The sequence below is a fragment of the Astatotilapia calliptera genome, chromosome 12 (genome assembly GCF_900246225.1).
Source record: "Astatotilapia calliptera chromosome 12, fAstCal1.2, whole genome shotgun sequence".
Classification (NCBI taxonomy): Eukaryota; Metazoa; Chordata; class Actinopteri; order Cichliformes; family Cichlidae; genus Astatotilapia; species Astatotilapia calliptera.
Window position 1 is genome coordinate 19,295,617 of NC_039313.1, and position 18,897 is coordinate 19,314,513.

At 39.0% G+C, this 18,897-nt stretch overlaps 1 protein-coding gene across 1 annotated transcript; it reads left to right on the plus strand.

Annotated features, from left to right (window-relative positions):
• The first annotated feature begins 309 nt into the window (after positions 1-309).
• On the plus strand, positions 310-17,648 carry lnpep (leucyl/cystinyl aminopeptidase). The gene is made up of 22 exons (XM_026187437.1): positions 310-756; positions 2,770-2,864; positions 3,347-3,549; positions 4,267-4,378; positions 4,494-4,751; positions 4,848-5,038; positions 6,928-7,066; positions 7,725-7,859; positions 8,006-8,126; positions 8,242-8,393; positions 8,481-8,594; positions 8,694-8,825; positions 8,967-9,101; positions 10,953-11,113; positions 11,201-11,289; positions 11,419-11,602; positions 11,708-11,864; positions 12,744-12,928; positions 14,333-14,494; positions 16,014-16,154; positions 16,241-16,322; positions 16,418-17,648. The coding sequence occupies exons 1-22, from the start codon at positions 729-731 to the stop codon at positions 16,547-16,549; spliced, it is 3,108 nt and encodes a 1,035-aa protein (XP_026043222.1). The 5' UTR covers positions 310-728; the 3' UTR covers positions 16,550-17,648.
• The last annotated feature ends 1,249 nt before the right edge of the window (positions 17,649-18,897 follow it).

Consider the following 18,897-nt stretch of genomic DNA (forward strand, 5'->3'; position numbering starts at 1 on the left):
ATCTGTTTTTCTTGATTATAGTTTGATATTATGTCTCTCGCGATTAAAATGAAACTATCATAAAATCTAGGCACTGGTCATCTCTTTGGAAGTCAACAGGGAATGGAATAATTATTTCCCCCACTTTACACAAACATGCATACACATCCAAAATAGAATATAAAAACGCTGTATTTACCATATACACGAACGTCGTCCTCTCAGGAGAACCAAAAAACCTATTTTGGTAGGGGCGCAAGCATCCGTCGTGCACGTGGCCCCGCCTCCCGGTGGGAACATCCAATCAGATGTGAGTATTGTAATTTGACGGGAGGTCGTCAACAACTGATCGGAGAGGAGGAAAAGTGTCATTTGCTCGTGTGTTTGTTGTTTGCCGAGCGTTTTAGCGAGCAAGAGTAGTTCATGTGTTTTTAGCTCAAGGTGTATTAGTTAACGACAACCGCCCCTTACTCGCTTTTTAACTTGAATAAACAGCTATGGGCGATAAAGTTATGGAAAGCGGCTAACGTTAGCTAACTGAATGTATTTCAGTCGGTTACAATTGTCAGAAGTTGGCTAGTTTCAGGCTAGCTACTACGTAGTTAGCTACCGCTAGTGTAGTGTCAGGGAGCCTGCGGTGGGTTGTTGCCAGCGATAAAATCATTTCGGCTGTCTAGCGTCTTTGAGAGTGCAGAGGTTTCCCAATTTTTTTGTTTTGGACGGGACAAGATCTTTTGAGATATCTTACCATGGATTTGTTTGACAGTAACAGTTCAGGTAAGTAGACACGGGCAGAGGGTACAGTAAAAGAGCAAGCTAACAGCAGCAGGCCAGCTAATAACTGTCGGGACATTTGGCTGGGAGTGACATTCACCCGAGGACACATGCTGCGATTGACTTTTTAAAAACTGTATTAAAGCAGCTTTGTCTTTGCTGCGTAATTTCCTTAATTTTACTCTCAATCGATCTTGTTGATTGTTGATAGTCCTACCGTGACATGACACTTACATTTGCATACGAGTTTCATTTCCCCATAAGCATCAATCAGTGGGCTGCTTAAATATTTTAACTGAAATAAAGATAGTGAAACACATTTCTAACAGCTTAAGAACAGAGGTTGTGTTAACACAGCACCCTGTTACGTTTCAAGTTATCTGTAACAGCATAGCAGCACTGTTCGCTCGATATAAGTGTGCTTGGTTTGATAGCTGCTGTGTTTTCTCCTGACGTGGAGCGCCGATAAGTCACGCTCCCAGCCGCTCATGTTGTTTATAACCTCTGTTATGGTCCCAGGACGTGCATTGTTTTATTAGAGCAAACAAAAGAGAGGGCTGTGTACACACTATAACAGCTCAGAGGAAAGTAGCAGCAGCAGCAAAATCACTGTAGTTTGACTTCCTGTTTTTGTGTATCTTTGCGTGCATGTAAGGAGGTTTGATTGTGACTTGGTGATTTTCTGAGACCAAACTTGTATTTCGTAATCACATTTTCATCAGATAATGATGTTAAAACGTTTACATATTCTCCCTTCCTATAAACTTTAAAGAGTGAGCCATTTTGCAGTGTGTTTTCTGTGTTTTATTACTTGGGGACACACCTGCCAAACACAGGCACATATTTAGCTGTAGTTCTGTGAGTCTGCTGTTGGGTTTGTACTTGTTTTGCATAAACAGGAAAACCCCAGTTTGCCGATAGACTGCTTTAGTGTATTTACACACAGACCTGTGGGTGTTTTACATTTATCCTGCTTAATCATAACCATCACCATAACCACTTCTCTCTTCTGAGAATGTCATTTTGCTCATATGAAATATCTGTTTAACGTGTTTAGTCACTGCTATTCTTATAAACCCTTGTAGACCTTCCACTTTGCCCATTGCTTAGCTCCTAACCTATTTATAGATATTCATCATGCAGCAGTGTGGTCCAGACAGGGAGACTGTGTCGACCCACGCTGTCATATCAGAAACACTGTACTGAGCACACAAGGAGCAAAATAATTCACCTCTGACATTTCTGGTCTGCTGACTTTCTTTGGGAGTTAAAGCTCATCTTTGTTTGCTGTAGTTGTTTTTGAGTGAACACTTTAGGTGTTCAGTGTCTTTCTGTGCTTTCCACTTACAGCCATGAAATGGAAAGTGAAAACTGTTTAGGCTGTAAAACCATGAATGGACTGTGGGGCTGAAACTGCAGAGTTGCACAGTTCATCATTTTAATACTTTAGTTATTGAATTAGGAAGTTGAACATGCCTCTGATTGTTTCAGGAATTACTGTGGGGAAAGTCTGGCTTCCAGGCAGTGACTTAAAGTTTGTAAAACAAGGCCTTCTCTTGTCATAAAGCTGCATATGCAGGTTAGTTTGAGGAAATGCACGCCTTTAAAAACTGCATGTGACATGGTCTAGTGATGAGTAGTCTTTGCTTTAGCGTTTTCCTATTTGGGGACTTTTTTCACTTCTTTTCCCTGTGGAGAAGAAGTTATTCCAGGTTTGTAATGTCTGCAGTTTAGTCTTTCAACAACCTGATAAACCTGTTCTGTGTAGATAAAAGAAGCAGGAAATACTGAAGAAGGTGTTCTAACGGGAAATTGCAAAAACTCTGTGAGCACTTTATGAAACGTGGCTTTGTGTTGAAAGCGCATTCAGTGACAACATTGCTCTTTGTGCCAGATAGTCTCTTCTGCTACTCTGTAATTCTACATCTTAATTCTGTTACATCTCTCTCCTTTCAATCATTTCCCTTTTTTTTTTTAGCAGCATCTGTCTGATTTCTCTTCCTCTTTGTGCTACAGAGCGTGCCAGCCTGCCGAGGAACATGATTGAGAACAGCATGTTTGAAGAAGAGCCCGATGTTGTGGATTTAGCCAAAGACTCCACAGCCTTTCCGGTATGCCGGTATGCCAGTATGTCAGGGTTGATAATGTGAGCGAATTGGGGCAAATAGTTGTAAGCTGCTTCTGTCTGACAATGCTATCTCTTCATCATGGTAATACTTCATATGCAGTTTTAGTTTTCAGTCACCGCAGTGATGCTGCATCATACAGCCTTATAGATAAAGTCTTTACACTTTCTCATTCTCTAATAGTCACCAAATCCTCTCTTAAAGCTCCTCGATCCTTTTGCAGCTGCAGAAAGGACAGCTACAATCATTATTAAAACACATCTTCTTTCATTACCTGTTATCTGGACTCTTCTCTTACCTGATTATTGTTTTTATCATTCATTTCTCTGCACTCAGTCTCGTCACCCCCTCTACATATGACATTTTACCCCGTGCTAACTAACTTACATGGAAAGTCTATACAATGAATAGGAATCTGCATGATTTAACCAGAGGATAATAGAACCTACTGGATATGCTCTCTCCAGACGTTTCCTGCTCTTGATCCAGATGAAGTGACATATGAACCCCGTAGTTCACGGTTACTTGTGCGAGGCCTGGGGGAAAACGACATGGATGACGATGAGGAGGACTGCGAGTCTTCAGCACGTTTGTTGGGCATGTCTTTTATGAACCGAAGCTCTGCTCACAGATCCAACTCTTCTCCTTACACCAGACAGGCACCACCAAGGTAAAGTATGGGATAATGTGCAGCAAGTTTACTTAAAAAATTATTTTTTCTCTGTGGCATATAGGGCTTCATAAATACTTTAGTATTATTATATGATCTGAGTATTTTTGGAAAACAAATTTTGACTTAGTGAGTCGGAAGATAAAAGTACAGCATGTACAACAACATTGGTAGTCCCTGTTTGCCCAGCAGAGTTGTTAGTACTGTTGAAAAACAAATATATATTTATGAAGAGACATGCTGTTAGGAGTCCTGTCAGAAAACTTGTGGCTACAATTCCAATTTTGTTTTAAAACTATATTATGTCATTGTGCCAAGAATGAAATGACAGCAATGACAACACAGGCTAAGATGGTCTAAGTTTGAGTTGTGCTTCCGGATCAAAAAAGTAACCATTAAATATAGCAAAGTCATAGTTAAAATAATTGTGCAGGTTAACCTCAAAGTACTGTTATTGACTACATAAGGTAAATGTTAAAAAAAGCTGTATGCAGATACCACATCCTGTCACATAATAAAAAACTTTCGCATGTGAAGGCTTCAACTTTCACCGGCAAACTGTCTCATACTGAAAGATGATCATTTTTATACTCGCTGTCTAAATGCCGGTTATGAAAGCTCGCATTAACCAAAACTTGACAATCAAGTTAGCAGAGAGATCCTCTTCATATTTAAAATGAGTTAGTGTAAGTAATGTTAATCTCGTTTTGATTTCAGGTCATGTTCACGACCCTCATCACGTACCATAGTTGTATGTGTGTTATTCCTCGTGATAGTGGCCTCAGTGACCATGGTATTCTACTTCCTACCTGGCTGCACCTTTACTAAAGTAAGGAAAATATTAATTAGTCTTCAAGAATATCAATTTCAGAGCAAAAACATTTTATTTTTCTCCATGCTCAGTCACACATTCATTGCTCACTCCAACTCTCTATCCTCTGCAGGCAGGTTGTCATAAGCCAAACAAGACCAATCCCATTGAGCCAGTCTACCCCATCTCCACAAATGGTGAATTGTTTCCATGGGCACAGCTCCGACTCCCTCAAAGCATAAAACCTCTCAGCTATGACCTCACCCTGAACCCCGACCTCGACAAAATGACCTTCACGGGCAGAACTGTTATCAGCATGTCTATACTTCACAGCACAAACCGCATTGTATTCCATGGTGCTAATCTCAACATTACCAAAGCAACCTTCAAAGTGGGTTTGAAGAGAATTTTTTGTGTTCTGATGAATAAATTTACTTTTTTTTTTTTTTTGTCTGCTAGTCTGTGACTAACACTTTCTCTCTTCCAGTTGGGTGATGGGCAGGCCAGTGATGTGACTATACTGGAATACAAACCCAGACAGCAGTTAGCTGTTAATTTCTCAGAGGAGCTGAAAGCAGGCCAGTACTGTGTTTTGACAATGGAATATTCTGCCAACTTCTCAAACGCATATGATGGTTTCTACAAGAGCTTCTACATTGATAAGGACCGAAACAAAAGGTACCCCTTGCTCATTGGCTGTTTATTAGCAAGCTACTTACCACAAGCTTTTAAGGTGGCGGTAATTAAGGCATTACTTAAAAAGTTCTTATTTGTTCCAGCTGTTGTAACTAATTATAGACTGTTTTTAATCTTCCTTTTAGTTCAAAGAATCTTGAAAGACTAGTTAACTAGACTAGTTAATCAGTCAAGATTGAGAGTGCATCATAGCACTGAAACAGTATTAGTGAAGGTTATGAAACATCTTCTAATGGCCTTTGGCAATGAACTCATATCTGCGTTTGTCCTGTTAGACCTCAGTACAGTGTTTGCTACCACTGACCACAAGATTTTACTACAGATATTAGAACATACTGTTTGTATTAGATGAACTGTGCTGCAATGGTCTGAGTCATATCTGTTGGATAGATTTCCAATTAGTTAGTCGTGGAGTTCTGTGCTGGGACCAATACTTTTTACTTTATACTTGCTTCATTTAGGCAACCTTATAACAAAACACTGCATACAGTTTTATTGCTATGCAGATGATGCACAGCGTTATTTATCCATGAAGCCAGGTCATGCAAATCAACTAGTTAAATTAAAGGGATGTCATAAACACATAAAGGCCTAAATTACTTCTAAATTCAGATGTAACTGAGGTTATTGTACTCAGCCCTAAAAATCTAACAGGATATTTACTTCAGATGGCCTCATAGTGTTACCTTTAGTAACACTGTGAGTCATCTTGGAGTCATTTTGACCAGGATATGTCCTTCAGCGTGCACATCAAGCAAATATATAGGACTGCCTTCATTCATGTGGACAAGATCTTTAAAATTAGAATCATCCTGTCAGAATGATGCTGAAAAACTAGTTTATGCATTTATTACTTCTTGCTGGACTGTTGTAATGCATTGTTATCAGGCTGTCCTTAAAAGTCCACGAAAACCCTTCATTTGATTCTAAATGCTGCTGTGAGACTAGAAAGAAAGACCGTATTTCTCTTATTGGCACCAGAATTTAATTTAAAATTTTTCTCCTTATATACAAAACCTTGAATAATCAGGTCCCACCTTATCTTTAAGACCTCTTAGGACCATATCACCTCATTAGAGCACTTTGCTCTCAGATTCAAGGTTTAATTTTGGTTCCTACAGTTTTTAAAAGTAGAATCGGAGGCTTCATCGATCAGGTCCGTGTATTTTGGAACCAGCACCCAGTTTGGACTTGAAGAGACAGACGGCTTCTCCCACTCTACTTTTACGTTTTAAGATTAGGTTCAAAGCTTTCTTTTTTGATAAAGATTACAGTCAAGCCTGGGTCTAATGACCCTGACTCATACTGTACTAAGCGTAGGCTATTGGGGGCTTCCCATGATGCACTGACAAGTTCATCTTCACTCATTTCTTTTCACTCCCTGTGTGTTTATACACTACTAGTGCATTTAATCATTAGTACTTATAAAACTCCTGCCTTTTCTCTTATAGTTTTCCTTTTGACCTGTTTCTCTCTGCTGTCTACCCTTTCCCTTCACTCTCAACTGGCAGATAGTTGTCATTTCCCGAGCCTGGTTCTGCTGGAGGTTTCTTCCTGTTAAAAGGGTTTTTTTTCTTTCCTACTGTTGTCACGTGTTTGCTCACACGGGGATGTCTTGTTGGAGTTTTTTTCTAATACTGTAGGGTCTTACACTTAAAATATACTTCACATTAAGGCGACTATTGTTGTGAATTGGTGCTATATAGGAACAATTGAATTGGTTCTGCCATAAGTACAGACTATGGAGTCAGCTCATCTCATCGCCACAGTCTAACAAATGAGTGCTTTAAAAATAACAAATACAGAAAGAAAATGTTTTATGGAGTTTAAACATTTCCAGCATGGTCATGTTCACCCCCTCTTTTCCCCAGGGTCCTAGCAGCAACACAGTTTGAGCCGCTGTCGGCCAGGAAAGCCTTCCCTTGTTTTGATGAACCAGCTTTCAAAGCGACATTCCTGATTAAAATCAGCAGAAAAAAAACCTACATGACTCTTTCAAACATGCCCAAGGTAATTTAAAATGAATGAGTTTTGCATTATGATACTAATGGTTGAAACATTCTACTCAGTGTTTTATAAGGCTTCATTCATATGTGGTTGAATTATTTTTATTCACTTGTTCATTTGTTATTTTTGGCAGTATCCGACTAGATTTAAATGTATGAAAACTGACACAAGGTTTGAATTACATTTGGTTACAGTAGCATGAGAGTTTAACATCCTAATAGAGGTTTGGCTTTTGAAGAAGTGATTCTTCTTTTTTTGTACAGATGCTGAATGGTGACAATTTTAAATTAATGCCAGCTGTTACATACCGGCTTGGATGTACAAAATGAAATATGCTTTCTTCTGAGGAGGCTTACATGATGGGTTTGTCCACTGTATTATAGAGTTCACAGAGTTTCGATTTTTTAAGATACTGTCAGTTGCAGTAAACTTACAATTGTGCTTTGTCACTATGTAACCACAGTTTACAAAGCATAATTATAATAATATCCTGTCCTGAAGACTTTGTAATTCTTGTAACCACTATGGCTTCTCAGGTCACGGTGGGGGTACAGTCAATACTACCAGATGGTGTGCTGCACTGCTGTATTCATCCACAATAAGTCAACAATACTGATTTATTGCAGAGGACTTCAATACATCCTTGTTTTGTGTATTTCAGGCAAAATCCACAAATCTCTCCAATGGCCTTGTGCAGGATGAGTTTGAAAAGACCAGTGTTAACATGAGCACTTACCTGGTGGCCTTCATCGTTGCTGACTTCACCCCTAACACCAAAAATGTTTCAGAAACCCAGGTAGGTCTAGCAGAGAAATATTTTTCTGTTTCAGTTCAGCCTCTGCAAATATTTTTTTTTAAATGTATTTTTCAGTGAGGCTGTGCTGTTGTTGATAAACTATATATATGTGTATACATATAAATACCTTTTATTGTTTGTGTTAGGTGTCAGTCTACTCTGTACCAGAGAAAAATGGGCACACTGAGTATGCTCTGACCATAACCTCTAAACTGCTGGAGTTTTACAATAACTTCTTTGACATTAATTACCCTCTCAAAAAACTAGGTGAGTAAACCAATGGATATTTAATTATACACACTCTGTGCTCTATCCTTGTGTAACTGTTCTCCCCCTGTCCCGTTTTTACACAACCCCATATGCTGTCTTTCTCTGGTGTCAGACTTGGTAGCTATTCCTGACTTCCTGGCAGGAGCCATGGAGAACTTGGGGCTAATCACTTTTCGGGAAACCACTTTGTTAGTGGGCAAAGAGTCTTCTCTCCTGGAAAAACAAGTGGTGGCTTCTGTCATAGCACATGAGCTTGCTCATCAGGTACTTTTGTTTGTGTTTGTATCTGTGAAAAGAAACAGTGAATATGTTCACATGTCCAATGTTTTTTTGTTTTTTTTTGTTTTACAGTGGTTTGGAAACCTGGTGACTATGACATGGTGGAATGACCTGTGGCTCAACGAAGGCTTTGCCACTTACATGGAGTACATGTCACTGCAGGAAGTGTCGCCCGACCTGGAAACTGTACGTTCTGCTGTGTAGCTTGCCAAATTATTTGTCATAGTTTTAAATCAGATAATGTTATGTGCTCCTACATATGCAGTATGTCCTGTTTGTTTGCAGGGTAATTTATTCCTCTCAGTGCGGTTCAGAGCCCTAGACAAAGATGCACTAAACTCCTCGCACGCTGTGTCGACAGACGTTAATACAACAGAACAAGTAGAGGAGATGTTTGACTCTGTCTCTTATGAAAAGGTAAACTCTGACTTATAAGTACATCACATGCTGTTCATTAATTCACTTAACTTTGATTTCTAGCTGTTCATTTAAGGAAATAGTGACCCTCACATGAATTCTTGATAGTTTATTGCTAGTTTATTATTCTTTGTCTTCCAGGGTGCATCCATTCTTCTAATGCTGAATGCTTCCTTCCCCGGAGATCAACAGTTCAGAAAGGGTATCATTGAATATCTCAAACAGTTCAGTGGATTAAATACAGACACTGATGACCTCTGGAACAGCCTCACACAGGTATTAGTGGTGTGTTTTTTATGTTCATGCATATGTGTGTTTTTACTGACACAGTGGCTGGTTATTTTTTCCCCTTTGTGAAGTGGGATTGTGGCAAAATGTAGCCTTGGTAAAATTTACCATAGAGCTTGACCAATACAGTATTTTTAAGACCAATACCAATATTTGTTGATTTAAAAATCAAATTTTTTTTCTTTCTGTCGCACAACACCTATTTATTTACTCATTTACACTCTCCCTAAATCTGCATGGATCAGCTGGTTGTTGTGTTAAAAGATGTGCATGACTAATTGACTAGAAGTTCAAACGTTGCTGCTAGAAATAAGAGTTGGCTATATGTAGCATTCTTATTTTTTTAAATGGAAGATATTGTCAAAGATGTTACACAACCGCTGGGCACTGTCAGACTGCAGCCTTTACAGTTGGCTGCACACACCTCTCTGTGTGTCCGTGAAAGGAAATTGTAAATGAACGAGGGAAAAGTAAAACAGATGGCTGCCAGAGTGCTGCCTGCGCTTATCTGTAGTACTTTATAGTAAAGCATGAGCAGCCGTAGGTTGGTTTTGCCAGAATAAACTGGAGTAAACTGGAGTGTAGAAGCTAGACAGGAAGAAACTGAGGCTACTGCTGCTAGTTCTGCTATGGCTAGCCAAAGGCTGTAAGTTAATCTGATATTGTGCATATTTACAACATTATACAGAATGTAAAGTGCCGCACCTTTAAGCAACATTTAAAACATGATTGTCTAATAAGAAATATGATTAATGGGTTCATATAGCCCTTAAAATACAAATGAAATATTTGTAAGAAGGTTCTGACCTTTGGGCTCGTTGAGTAAACAAAGTTTTTCTCTCTCATTTAAACGGCTAGAAAATTAGTCACCAGGATGTATCCTAGTTCCAAACACCCATGTTACCAAAAAGGAAGATGCATAGTGCCCTCTGGTGAACAAACTATGTAACACCAACACTCATAACCTGGTTAAAGAGTGTTTCTCCTGTCCCTGCTTTACTTTTTTTTTTTTTTACTTGTCATCTATCAACATTATACTTGCTGATATCAAACTAGTAAATAGATAATGCCTGATGGGCTCTAATCTACTGTAGCAGCAACTACAAGTGCTTTATCTGTACTACACTGTTTACGTCTTTGCATATAAGGAAAGATTTTGTTAGTGGATAGCATTGCAACTATGCAAGATACAGATGATTACATATGAGTCCTGAGTAGGCTCTTATAAGGCCTTTTGAAAATAGTCCTGTTAAATATAGATATGTTATATTACCTTGTTTTCTAACTTGGTAAATAGTCTCATAATGGAGATTATTTAGAACTTCTTTTTTTAAATAGATATTTTTATTCTGTTTACTCTTTGCTGAGGTATTGCAGTCAATCTATAATTCAAATGTAGCTAATATGCTCTACATAGAATGTTCCCTTGCTTGTTCTCTTGCTTATTCCCTTTTGATGGCAGAGCACAAGACAGATGCAAAGACTATATAATTGTGACAAGAGTGTTTCAACCTAATGACCTCAGTTAAAGTTGATGCTTTCATTTGCTTAGTCATCTTATTGTCTGCCACAATGCTAACAACTTGATCAACAAGTCTCTCATAGTTTAGAGTTTATCTTTGATCTGTTCATCAAAGAGATCTTTTTGGATAGATTCTGTGAGTAGTGTACACTTTGTTGCCATTTGGATACTAGAAATTGTAATTGTTTGCACAAATTTTGAGAATATAGCTGCAAAATATGAGTCCCCTTCTACACTAATTCTCATGTGTGGAGAAAAAATGAAAGCGTGACATTTGGCTGCACACACAGATCAAATATTCCCCTTCCTATCCTCAGACCGATAAGTCCACGCACCACATGAATGTATCGCAGATGATGACATCGTGGACATCACAGAAAGGCTTCCCACTGGTCACTGTGAACCTCATGGGAAACCAGGTGACACTCGCACAGGAGCACTTCTTGCTCACATCTGACAATACCACGCATACGTCAAGGTGGGTTACACATTACCACACAGACAGACAGACACACATAAATCATAAGGACACCACCGTGCTAACTGTAGTGTGCACTCTGTTTAGCTTGTGGCATATTCCAGTGACGTACGTGAACGACAGCTGTAGTTTGGCCCCTGAGTGCAGACAGGTTTTCACTCTGAAAAATAAATCAGGTAAAAGACTAAAATAGAAACCTATTCTAATTGTCCTTGGCTGAGCTACTCTCGAATGAAAAGTTTTAAGTGTATTCATGTGTTTATTTGTTTTGTTTTGGGGTTTGTTTGTTTTTTTTGTATTTTCAGACACATTTAAGCTGTCAGAAAATGTAACTTGGCTGAAGTTGAACTACAAAAATACAGGCTTCTACATAGTGGACTACGGAAAGGATGGCTGGTCTGCTCTTGCTCAAGCTTTGTTCTCAAATGTCGGCGTTCTTACACACGAGGACCGTGCTTCACTTATACATAACATCTTTGCTCTCTCCAGGTATCAAAGTCTTTTAATTGCATTTAGTGATGAAAGTCTTTTTTAAATTTCTTCTGCTTCATTTTGATGCTCTGCTGTTCCTCGTTTGTCCCGTGTCATCACTAGATTGGGACGTGTGTCCTTCCTGCAGGTCATAAATCTACTGAAATATGTCTCAGCGGACACTGAGACTTCTCCTGTGACAGAGGCCCTTTTACAGCTCAATAATATCTACCGACAGCTTGAAAAAAGACAGGAGTCTAATCTTGCATCCCGCATGAAGGTATTGAACTCACACCCAAGAAATTAGATTTTCAGAAAAGACAGAATTTTTAAAGTTTTGCTTCTGACTCCAAAACAATGGATTTTAAATCAAACTGCCAAGATGTGATTGAAGTGCAGACTTGAATCTTTAATTCAGGGGGTTTAATAAAAAACTTTACATTAGCTGTATCTAGGGTAGTTTTCAATACCTGGCTAAAAGTCCTTTGCAGTCCTGCCTGAAGTCTAGGACTCACAGGTATCCCCAGTTGGTGTGTTTTCTCCCTTAAGATGTTCTGCTAAGCCTTTACTGCAGCCACCTTCAGCCGCTGCTTATTTGTGGGTCTCTCTGTCTTCTTTTTCAGTTTGACTGAAAAGTTGCTCTATTTGATTGAGATCAGGTGAATGTCTTGGCCATTGAAGAATGCCTCGTTTTTCTTGGACTGATTTTGCAATGTACTTTGGTTTGTCATCCATTTATACTGTTAAGAGTTTTCTGATCAGTTTTGCCGCATTTCTCTGGATCTGAGCAGAGAGTATAGCCCTGTACACTTTACAATTCCTCCTGCTTCTTCTAGCAGCAGTGACTTCAACAGTAAACACGATTGACACAATTGTTACATTTCACAAAACGGCCAGTATGACGTTCTTTAATTTCACTATTAATCTACATCTTTTAACATTACTTCTTTTTTTTTTTCTTTTTTTTTTTACGTCATATTACGTGATAAAACTTTAATTTGCTAAAAAAAAATCTGACTTTGATTTGACACTTAACACATAACGTATCTTTGATAAGGTCAGAGCAAGTCTTTTTCCTAGTTCATCTGCGTTTTGGCTTTATCATGCTAATGAATGTGTTTTGTTTTGGGGTTTGTTTTGTTTGTTTGTTTTTTCACAGAATTTTATTATGAGCACATTTCGTAATCTGACGGCCAAACAAACATGGGAAGAAGAAGAGAATGTGTCCAAACAGGAGCTGCGCTCTGCTCTGCTGGAGATGGCCTGTAATCTGAATGATGAAAACTGCACCCAGCAGGCCACGTCCCTGTTCAAAAAGTACATGGAGTCAAATGGTACCCTCAGGTACGTCCAGAGCACAACAAACATTTCATTGTCTTACTCTGCTTCGTTTCAAGCTGGTAACACGGTGAACAGTATTAGTCAAACATCATTTTAGAAATAGAGATTGACAGACCACGTGACTTTTGCGCATTGTATTGTGGGTAGGAGTGGCAACAAAATCAAAACACTGCATCAAGAGCTAGTATTTCCAGCATCATTAATTCTGCGGTTTTAATCCCTACTTGCATTTTATTTGCCCCCAAAACTGTTGTGTACAAAACGACGGTGAGTGTATGCACTCACAAAATGTTTAAAAACTTCAGATCCCTACAACAAGCCCAGGTCCAGTTTACTTTGGTGATTTGGACTATTCCATTTCACAGCTGTTGTTACATTTTTTTCTTTATCTCCTGGCCAACGCAATCTATTTGTCATTTCAGGTTGTAGTATTACACAACATTTTCAGATCTAATAGAAATAAAATAAGAATTCATTCAATTCAATGTCTCTATTTATAACTGGCATTATTGTTTCATTCTATTATAGAATCTTACAGGAAAGACGCAACATTGTATTCCATCATGCTTTATTAGCTGCTTCGGTGAAAAACAAATCAACAATGCCAAAAAACCATATTAAAACAACATATTGGAAAACAGTTATTCATCACTTGATTGCTTCAATACAACACTTGGGCACATATATGTGGGACTTTTCATGGCTGTTTTGAGCTCTCTCTCTCTTAACCGATCAAATCCCGCTGTGGTAGCAGCTTTAAAATCAGTATGACCCAGGTTGATAGAGGGTGCCCAGTCTGTATTCCAGCATTTTGTAGGCTGGTTTTCCTACAAAACACAACAAACATTGGCCCGCAAAGCCACAGTGAACAAAGCAGCATAGCGTAACGAATTCATTTCAAATCAATATAAGACTTATTTGTAACCTACATCAACAATCATGTTAAACAGAAGACTTACCTTTATGGAAATGCTTGGAGCAGACTAACATGTGAACTGGAGTGTTCTGGGACATTATATTTGGTCTTCGAATGGCTGCAATCCAGGTCATCCGTCGGCTCTTTGTTACTTCGGAAACATGGCTTAAACAATTTCTCTTCCACAACGTAATCCGATAACAACTGATCTCTTTACTGGTCGGCTTCCCGTGGCTGGTATGCGACCGGCTATTGCAGTTAATAATACAACAGCATCTTGCCATTCTTTCTGTTTCTTTTTATCACTGTGTGACTGTTTTCATGTGAAAGCCTGCGTGTGCTAGTACCGCTTGCCACTCGTACCCATAATCCTTTGCGGTTTTACGCCACATTTTCAATCTCTATGGAAGGTGATGGGACCTAATGGAATCAGAAAATTAGAATTGAGTAGCAAAAGTAAAAGTCTGTTTCTTTTGTATTTATTGTCATAGGATTCCTGGTGATCTGCAGCAGACTGTATTTACAGTGGCTGGCCGGTCTGATGAAACCTGGGACGCTCTTTTCAACATATATGTACATGCCACGTACGATTCAGAGAAGCGGAAAATGCTAAAGGGCCTAGCATCCACTCAGAACCCACAACGTTTAGTACAGTAAGTTTTTTTTTGTTTTGTTTTTGCATTTGTTAATTATGCGCTATTTTAACAAAGTCCGTTTCCCCGCCCATTAATTTCATCTGCAACTCAAAGTCCTGCGATGCCATTAAAATGACTTCACTTGATTCCACCAGAGCAAAAGTTTGACATACTCAAGGTCTCACAGTTACTCACCTTGTCAGTGCTGTAGTTATATTACTGTAGTTTACATGTAAAAATTGTTACTGACCCTGCGAAGTATTTATAGTTTGTTTTTTGTTTCTGGCATAAGCAATCTTGATGTTTACTGACTCAGCAGGTGGAAAACTGTTATTAAATTACTTCAAACTTGTTCTGCGTTTGGGGCATCATTATACTGTAATGTATAATGGTGCCCCACACATCTAAACAAACTGATCTTCAATAAGTTGATTAGACTGCATTTTGGGGATGCTAGATTATGTTAGAATGTAGCTGATGTCTTTTTCAGTAAGTCCATCCATTTATTTCCATCCATGCGGGTGTGAATAAACAGCAGCCTACGCAGAGAAGCACAGACCTTGCTCCACCAGCTCTTCTGGTGTAAACTCAGTTGCTCCCAGATGTAATCTCTCCAGCATGTCCTTGGTCTGCCCCAGGGGCTCTTACTGGTAGAACAGGCACAAAACATCTCATCCAAAAGGGGCCCAGAAGGGATCCTAGTCACCTCTGCTGGGATCTTTCAAAACAGAGGAGTAGCAGCTCTACACTGAGTCCTGTCTCCATGGAAGAGCCCAGACAGCCTTCAAAGAAAGATCATTTCTGCTGCTTGCATCGGTCTTATTCTTTTGGTCACTACTCAGAGCTTGTGATCATAAGTGAGAGCAGGGACATAGATCATAGATTGATGTGACTGGTGAATCGCAACATCTGCTAGACACTGCCCTGTCTCTCTGTACATCTGCATTTATTTATCATGGATATTTAACAAGTCGTGAAAATGTTGTTATTAAAAGGTTGAGATTTGTATATTAGAAGTTATTTGTTTTAAAACCTGTTAATATAATAGTTATAAACCTTTGAGATGTACGGCAGTGGTGTCAAACGTGTGTCAAACACCAAAGGGTCCAATTCGACCCACTGGATGGCTTTACAGTAAAGTCATTAACTCCCCTGAATTTTCAATAGGATGTATTGTTAAGCCTTTTGTGATAATACCAGCATTAGTATACAGGAGTGAAAGTATAAAAAATGTTTCTAGATTTCAACAAGAAGTCAGCAAATGAAGATTTTGTGCATTTTCACATTGATCTGGGAATTGTAATGACCACAGACTTCCCAGTTATTTTGAAGTAATGCTATGTTCTGTTTTCTGGCACATTTTTAAGGGAGAGCGGCAAAGAGCATTACACTTTGGTTTATGGCTTCAGTTTTTTAAAATTCTCCTCTATCTCAACTTAAAGCTTTCAAAATGTACTTCTTTATACTAAAGATTGTTTGATCCCCACGCTGTGTAGTTACAATCAGGGTCCTTTTGACATGTTTGGTTTCTTTCTAGGATTCTGTCGTTTGGTCTGAGGGGAAGTCTCATTCAGACTCAGGAGTTGCCTTTGGTTATCAGCACTATGTGTCAGAGCTTTGCTGGTTGTTTGTTTGCCTGGGACTTCATACAAGAGAACTGGGACCGCCTCATAGAGAAGTAAGTTAGTCTCAGAGTTTCCCTTTGTATAGCATTTTGAGATAATTTCACCTGAAAATTCAACGATTTTGTCTTTTGGGCTGCAGGTTCCCTATTGGCTCCTTTGCCATCCAGGCAATCATCAAATCTGTTACCTCCCAGTCCTCCACACAGGCACAACTTAATAAAGTATGTCCTTAAGTCATTTCTTATGAGAATGCATTTGTTTGACTCTCAGTGTACTTGTTTCGTGAGCTGAGCTTGTGTGTTTTGATGTCTTATAGGTGCAGGCTTTCTTCTCTGGTCTGAAGGAGCGTGGCTCTCAGATGAGGAGCGTGCAGGAAGCTTTGGAAACCATAAAGCTGAATCAGCGCTGGATGGACAGGAACCTGCCTACACTCCAAAAATGGCTGTAACACGGATGCTCCAACAAGTCTCCACCCCAGTAACAAGCAACTGGGCTGTTTCTTTGAGACAACAACAGTATTTGCACTATCTTAGGACTGTGTCCTTTACCTCCCCTCATCCAGACCAGAGCGCTAATCAGTGGTTGTGCTCTAGCTGGTTGGACAGGTTGTTTTAATTTTTGAGATTGGTCCTGTAAGTTGTACATGATAGCTCAGGGTGGATCTGATTGTGTGTGTGTGATTGTGACAGGGGGTCGTCAGATGCAATACACACTCCTCATGTTTTATGCTGTTGACCAAACCTCTTCCGCAGTTCTCATCTAAACCTCACGCCTGAGCAGACAATCATGCTTTCACCCACACTCCTTTGGCCCAACCACCTCTCAGGCACCTTTCATCGTGAGCTGTAAAACGGCCACTTTAAAATAAATTCAATAGTATGATTAATGTCAATATTACTGTGTATGTGAAGATGCAGCTGTCAGGGATTTCTCAGCAATGATGAATTTAAATTAATGTTACTTGATAGATAGGATTATCCTTAGAGTTAAAGTAACCACGTGTCTTTTTGTTGGAAGAATATCTACCTGTCAGCCTGTACTAATTATTCATGCGATCCCAAGTGTTTGCTATACTAGTCATGGTTGGGCTACAAGATTTGTTCGTTGATGAGTAGATGCCAGTGTGTTGGTATTGAATGAATGTACTGACAAAAATATCCCACTGTGTACTGTAGATGATGTACAAAAAATAGTGCAGGTTTAAAATGATAGCCATTGTGTCTTAGGTGAGAGCAGGCAGTGCACACTGGAGCTAAACATTCATTTCTTCCTTCCTTTCTATCTCTCCCCCAAACTTTAATCCCAGCCAAGCTTTAATCAACAATTTTTTAATTTTTTTTTTTTCTTTTTAAATTTGGATCACTTTCCTGCAATGAAGTCACTTTACAGACTCACTCTTTGGCTTTTTCCGCTTGTAAAGTTGTAATTATAGTGTAGATATGCTCAACCCCAAAGCCTTTTCCCTTGCCGTTTTGGATGTACCATTTTAAACATCTAAACTTTAAACATTTTAATAATTAGCTTTCTCGTGTGTGTGTGTGTGTGTGTGTGTGTGTGTGTGTGTGTGTGTGTGTGTGTGTGTGTGTGTGTGTGTGTGTGTGTGTGTGTGTGTGTGTGTGTGTGAGTGAGAGAGTGAGAGAGAGTGAGAGAGAGTGAGAGAGAGTGAGAGAGAGTGAGAGAGAGTGAGAGAGAGTGAGAGAGAGTGAGAGAGAGTGAGAGAGAGTGAGAGAGACTGTACACATCTACCTGATCAGGAGTCTTGGTTAAAGTGTTTTACTGCATCTCTTGATTTGAGACAACACCTGGAGGACATTTGCTCATGAATGTTGTGTTTTAAGGGCTAATGTGCATATTTAAGTATCCAAAGTATACAGAAGAACAATCCATGTTGATAGTTTGCTCAGTAAGCTGTTACTTGTCAGCCAAAAATAGGAATGTTTAAAGTTGGTCCAGTGTTAACCACCTCTGTATGTTCACTATTTATTGTCTTGAGATAGCTCCTCCAGTTTTGCAACAAGATGTTATTTAAGTACAGCTGTACCCTCAGCCAAAGCGGTACTTATTCACTCTATTGCTTGCCATGATTGGCAGGTGAAATGTGATCATCATTACATTCAGGAGGCCTGCATCTCTTTTTTGGTGGTCATAATATTGTTTGTTCCATTGATGTAAAAAAAAAAAACAAAAAACAAAACAAAAAAAAAAACCAATGTCCAAAACAGTAGTACAGACTGTTGTTACAAAGGCATCTGTGCACAGTTGCTGGTAATGGTGGCCTTTTTTTTTATTTCGGAGAATGCAACTATTCCTGTGAACAGGTGAGAACGATGGTGTACGGCACTGTGAAGAACTGAGATGGTACTGATTTGGTTACACTTTACCAGTAAAGTTTCCCCCTTTATTTATTCCATTATATCTATAATGACTTTACAGAAATATTTTGGAATCCTTGCATTTTTATCCTCCTGATGATTTTGGCTCATTTTCCTTAGAAAGGCCTTACTATCTTGTTACATTAGCCGGAGAGTTTGATTGTCATGTCTCATTTTCTGTCAGAGTCCTGGCAATCATAGTATGTGATGATAGGGCTACTGTAGAGGACCACATGTGCAGTAAAGCCAGTCAGACTGTCTTTGTTTTTGTTGCACATTAATGAAATGCTGTAGATGCTTTTATCATTTTGTTGCTCTTCATTTGAATAAAAATATAAATAATAAAGGTTTTTTTTTTCTTCCTCCAAAAGGTTTGTATAGTTTATATACTGCTTAAAAACGTTTAAGAAACACTTTGAAAACA